The sequence below is a fragment of the Zingiber officinale genome, chromosome 8B, assembly GCF_018446385.1.
Source record: "Zingiber officinale cultivar Zhangliang chromosome 8B, Zo_v1.1, whole genome shotgun sequence".
In the NCBI taxonomy this organism is placed as follows: domain Eukaryota; kingdom Viridiplantae; phylum Streptophyta; class Magnoliopsida; order Zingiberales; family Zingiberaceae; genus Zingiber; species Zingiber officinale.
This window is the reverse complement of record NC_056001.1, coordinates 96,098,951-96,104,950: the sequence shown is the minus strand read 5'-3', so window position 1 is coordinate 96,104,950 and position 6,000 is coordinate 96,098,951. Positions and strand designations below refer to the sequence as shown.

General features: G+C 35.0%; 1 protein-coding gene across 1 annotated transcript; it reads right to left on the bottom strand.

Moving 5' to 3' along the window:
* Window positions 1–1,847: 1,847 nt before the first annotated feature.
* On the bottom strand, window positions 1,848–2,681 carry LOC122014056 (auxin-induced in root cultures protein 12-like). Its single transcript, XM_042570249.1, has 2 exons — window positions 2,013–2,681; window positions 1,848–1,913 (listed from the first exon to the last, which is right to left on the bottom strand). Exons 1-2 carry the CDS (start codon window positions 2,679–2,681, stop codon window positions 1,848–1,850), a joined length of 735 nt encoding a protein of 244 aa, XP_042426183.1.
* Between the last annotated feature and the right edge of the window lie 3,319 nt (window positions 2,682–6,000).

The window sequence follows — 6,000 nt, the reverse complement described above, 5'->3', positions numbered from 1 at the left end:
TATCACACTTTATTCGCAACCTTTAAGTGATTGAAGTAATTGTAGAAGTTACTTTCGATTTTTCTCCGTTCCTTTTTTCTCTTTTCCTTCTTCAATTTGTTTTTTTTTATTCTTTGAGTTTGGTAGAAGAATAGAAGAGAGGGGTGATAGATTAGTTCTATCAGATGGGCGGCGTCCACAGCGTTTTCAGCTATGGCGGGGGAGGCAGCTGCATCAATGCCAAATATGCCACTTTGGCCACCAGAAGAGGCAACGGGGGAGTGGCCATGGCGGGCGAGCTCAAAAAGGTAAGTACTTGGGAGAATATGGCGTGGAGGACAAGTGTCATGCTTTCCAAGGTGAGCGCTGTGAAGAGGATTTTTTTTCGCCAATTTGATCTAAAGAAGCCAAAAGATTTTTGGAGGAGGCATAGCCTTGATTGTGGCTGGCCTTTGCCACAGCTCGCCCAGTAGCTTTGTTATTTTTTTTTCATTTTTTTTCTTTTCCTCTTTGATGCCTTCCGTTCCTTTCCGTAGGGATTTGTTATTCATCTCTAGATTTTATTTTCCTTTCCCTCCCTTCACTTCAAAGGATAGAGATTCCTTTCCTTTCTCCATCCACACTTTGAAGTAAACATAGCATAAGGCGAGTCAGCGCGGGCAGAAAAGTCAAGAAAGATGTGGAACCAGCGGATTTTTTTTTTTTAGTTTTTTTTTAATAAATAGAGCGGGAAAGAAGTGCGCTAGACCTTTGGTAAAATACTATAAATAAATAAATATTATGAAATAATAAGAGAACTTTAGAAACGAGAGTGCGGTAAAAAACATACCTAAATATGCACTTAAAATATTTTTTACAGTTTGCTGCTCGTTGCCATGCATCTATCAAAATTGATATATCGAATGAAATTTGTATCATGATATCAGTATAAATTTTTATTATATTAAATTTTTTTAGTACAATATATCATTTAAATTTTGATAGACTTTATTGAACATTAAGAGGTGAACCATAAGAGGGGATAGTCCCAGCTTTAACCTTCCTTATAGAAATATACTATCTAATCTAAATACTCAAAGTCAATTATAAATTTTCTAACTAATTTAGTATGTCCTCTTCTCCATATCTAAGATTATCCAAGTTTGATGAAAAATCTTATAAAGTAAAGCATAATAATAATAAATTTTCTGGGATTTATATATCTTATATAATATGATGGATTTCGCCCCTGCAAGTAACCACGAGCTAACACAATTAGTTAAGGTAAAGATATTATTGTCAATATACCTAGGTCGATTCTCGATGAATACGGAATGTCCTGATTGTCTTAATCCCTCCTTACATGCGTTACTTTATCGAGGTGACGATTTTATTTTTTACTGTCAATAATTAAATTCAAAAGCTTCCACATATCAACACAGTTTTGCATGAGTATGTACTCTACTATTATTAAAGTTAATTCTCAGTGAATATAAACTATATCATTAGATACTGAGCTCTTTCGTAGAAAAGGTGTGCTAGAGTAAAATATTTCTTGTAATTTACTGATACTAAAATTACATTTAAAGATTGACTTTTAAAATATTCAACCGAGTTTGAATTTTTTTTTTTTTTGTTTTTATTTAAGTGTTTTACTATTATACCACACTCATGGGAACAAGACATGCTTTCTTATCAGAGGTAAAAGACCCAAGCAACAATTATCTTGCGATAATAATTAATGATTATGGAAAGTATATATATTCCAACCAAATAATATTCAAATTCCAAATTTATTCATAATACTACACGACTAATTATTGGATCCAAAGTTAACGAAAAATCAAACAATTTCAAAAACATGATAAAATTAAAGAGTCGCAATTATTTTAATAAAATAGAAATCCAGCAGCAAGCGAAACCATCAAAGTCACAGCGGTACCAATTGCATTCACCTGCAAATAAATACAAAAAAATATTATTTTATAAAATATAAAAAAAAAATAATTTGAAAAAAAAATGATTGTTTTCAAATTTAATTTAATTTCACTCACATTGATTTTGTTGCTTCCTGAAGAGGAGGGGGCAGGGGCAGGGGGGGAGGTACCGGTGGCGGCCGGAGCCGGAGCCGGAGATGGAACGATCACGCCATTGCTGAGATCCACAAACCCCTTGGACTCCAGGTTCTCTTTGTCGAACCTGTGCTTCTGAGGCACGCCGTTGGCCACGGTCTCTCCGACCTGCCACACCTGCTCCACCGTCGTCGTCGTCATCTCCTTGGGCAGCACCAACTTCCCGAAGATCCGCATCGTGCCTCCGGACAACTCCGCCGCCAGATCCGAAGTCTCGAACGCGATCGGGGCCTCCGATATCGGGCCGTACCCGGAGATGTTGTAGGTCTTCACCGCCAGCGTCCCGTCGGCCTGGTGGAATCCGATCAGGGTCTGGCTCCCCTTCATGCCGGCTCCGGTCGGGTTGATGGCCCACGCGACCCACCCCTCGGGCTTATCCGGCGGAGCCACGAAAGCGATCGACAAGCTGCGGGCGGCGGAATCATAGGTGAAGTGCAAAGAGGAGTTGAGTTGGGGGAGGTCGAGGCAGTGGGCGAAGGTGCGGTTCGAGGAGAATTTGTCGGAGGAGCAACCACCGGCGGCGGAGACAGAGGCGGAAGCGGCGAGGAGGAGGGCGCAGAGGAGGGCAAAGTTGTGAGATCCGGCCGCCATGGCTTCAATCAGAATTCAGAGGCAAGGGCTTGCCCTGTTTCTAAGGCGGTGATGGAATTTATAGGAAATTGGGCGGGAATAAATAAGGAATAATATCATAATTTTAATTCGAATAGTACACGTGGTGAGTATTCATTCGTTGAGAGAATTGGGACGATGGATTAATTTCTAGAAGTTGGTTACATAATTCGATATTGCAATTTGGTAAATAATACGCGTCAAATAAAGTAAAATTGAATTCATGCCATATAAATTTGCAATTGCGCGTATAGATAGCCCTTTTTAGAATATAAGCCTATTAAAACGAATCTTAAAATATTTAAATAATATTATTAGCATACGTTGTTTCTAAAATTTGAGGACCAGGAAAAATATAATATTTAGTAAAAAAGTAACATTTTATTAGTTTCTAACGTTTTGCGATTCATTTCCTTTTATTAGAATCCCTTTTGAGATATATAAAAAAAATTAAAATTACTTTCTATTATATTTTGCATTATGAAAATAATCTTATTCCGATATTATGGCAATGAATAGTTAAAATTTGCCTATAATTTATCTAGATGATCAATTAAAAATTTTCAAAGGATCGATCTTATTGATCACCCTATGTTAAATGTTACCTGGTTCATTAGGAAATTGCTAAATTTAAATTTTAAATGGATCAAATATTTATGGTAGTTAGAGGTTGCTACAATCACCAAAGGAAAAGTTGGATTTATCGGCCAATATTTCTGTCCAAATTGAATTTAGTCGTAAACATTTAAAATTACCGGCCAAAATGAATTTAGTTGGTAAATAATTATAATTACCGGTCAAAATTTATTTTGACAAACAATTTTAATTATTACCGGTCAAAGTTAAATTTTGTTGGTAATGTGTATTTTTTTTACTAATCAAATATATTTGACTGTAATTTTCTATGAGTCAAAATTAAATTTGGCTAGTAATATTTAATTTTTTACATACCATAGTTATATTTCATCAATAATTTACTGACAAAATCTATTTGGCTAATAATAAGTTTACTGGCCAAAATTAGAGTTGGCCAGTATATTTAGTTTATTACTGACAAAAGTTAGATTGGTTGGTAATATTTAATTTTTGTACTAACCCAATTTATTTGGATGTGTAAATTTCTACTGGCCAAAATTAGACTGATAATATTTAATTTTTATATTAATTAAAATTTGATCTCATTCTAATTTTTTATTAACCAAACTTATATTTGTCAAGTAAATTATAATTTTGTTATGACTAAAATTATATTTGATTAGTAGTTTTTAACTAGAGGTGTAATTGAACCGAGCTGAGTTGAACAATAAGAGATTTGAGCTCGGTTTGATTGGTTTTTCCCTACGCTCAAGAATTTTTTGCATTTAAAATATTTAGCTTTTCCCCTAGTCCACTGTGGCCGCCGTCGCCCACCGTTGGTCGTCGGCCGTCGCCGCCTTCGGTCGCCTCCGCCGGCAGCAGTCGTTGCCGTCGTCGGTTGCAAGTTGCCGGCGGCGACCGGCGGTTGCAGGTGGCGGCGGAGGAGGCCAACGGTGGCGATCGCTGGTTGCCACAAGCTCCGGCAGAGGTGCGGCGGCGGTCAGTAGAGATCGCAGAATATTTTTATCATTTTATAATAATACTAATTACATTCTGTATAAAAAATAATGGACACCAAACAAAAGAATATAATCACCCTTATAATCAAAGATTACATACATTACATTACCAACGTAGTAATGTAATAAAGATTATATTACATTACATTACAAATTTGATTACATTACACGCTAGATTATATTACACCCAACTAAACGTAGCCTTATTTTATCTTTATTTACACGTCCCTTTGAAAAACCCTTCATCTTCCTCATCAAAATACAAACTTTTAATTCCATGTCTTTATTTACACCTTTCTGCAGCATCTCAACGAAAACCCTTCATATTCTTCACAAAAAAACCTGAGTTTTTATTTCCGCCACCAAGGTGACAATTTTTTTTTCTGAATTTTGAGTATGGCTCATGGCTCAATCCATTTTAGCAGGACATTCCAAGCTTAGATTTTAGTACGCCACTGATTCGATCAAGATTGGCCTGTATTGATTTTCTACAAAAGGTTTGTATATCATGGCACCTAGTTCATCATCCATCTTATTGATAAACTCATTATCAAAATAACTTTGTTTATGCATAATTTAACCATCATTTATCATGTAAAAACAACAAAAACAACAATATATATGATGAAGGTGTTATTTTATAAGACCATTATTACTTATCAATACTTTTAGAACGAGATAATGAGACAACATTATCATTATTTGAGAGATACAAGAGGAATAAATGCTAGTTGAGGAAATTGAAATATAAACGGAACCAAATTTAGTATTATAAGTTGATCTTGTGTATAATTAAATTGTTGAGCATGTTTAGTCTCATTCATGACTATTATTATTTGGATATGTATCAAGAATTGTTGAGCATGTTTATATCTATATATCATTTTTTCAATCTTTTTATTTAAATTATTAGCTTACTAAGTTTTTTTTTTGTTTTTAAAAAAAAATGCAGATATCATCCAAACTATTTCAGTTACAAACTATTTTAACCATATCAACTGAGCAATCCTCTATTCCTATTGATGTTGGACTTTCGCAAACAACACCTAACGCTACAATCACATTAGTTGTTCCTCCATCTATCGGCCATCCAGATTCACCAACTATGACTCCAACACTTTCACGACAAGGTATATAAATATTTTTTTTATTGTTTTTTTACTAATGACATGATGTTTATTTTTTTAATAAAATTGCAAGGGGCATGATGCAATTGAGGCTTGACATCGATATTATTGCACAGAGGAGGTTGGGTGGACGAGCATGTTTGCATGAGAGCAATATGTAAGTTATAATTTAATAATTATTTTTTTTTTCATATTTGTATTTTATTTTTGGTATGATAAGTTTTTTATATTCATATATATTTGTTTAATAGGAAATGATGATCACCCTTTACAATGACAAGAAAGCCTCACTTTTGGCAACAACAACAAAAGATGATAATTCTCCACTCACCCTCGATGAATGCCACTAGGAGTACTTGGTCACAAATCTGGTTACATTCGTGGATTAGGATTGGGACCCAAATCGCCACCAAAGACATACAAAACTTCTACATCTGTTACTCCTACATCATCTAATACACAAGTAAAGATGGATGTTATGCGCGAGACAATTGTTCTACAAGATGCGCAGATATCTAAACTGAAGACCTAACAAGTCATGACACAAAAAATATTACAACATCTCCTCATGCGACAACA

Bases quoted from the DNA above. Each gene is read 5' to 3' on its own strand.
- LOC122014056 (XM_042570249.1), bottom strand. From the start codon at position 2,681: ATGGCGGCCGGATCTCACAACTTTGCCCTCCTCTGCGCCCTCCTCCTC. The intron at 1,914-2,012 runs GTGAGTGAAATT...ATTTATTTGCAG, and splicing joins CAGGAAGCAACAAAATCAAT to GTGAATGCAATTGGTACCGC.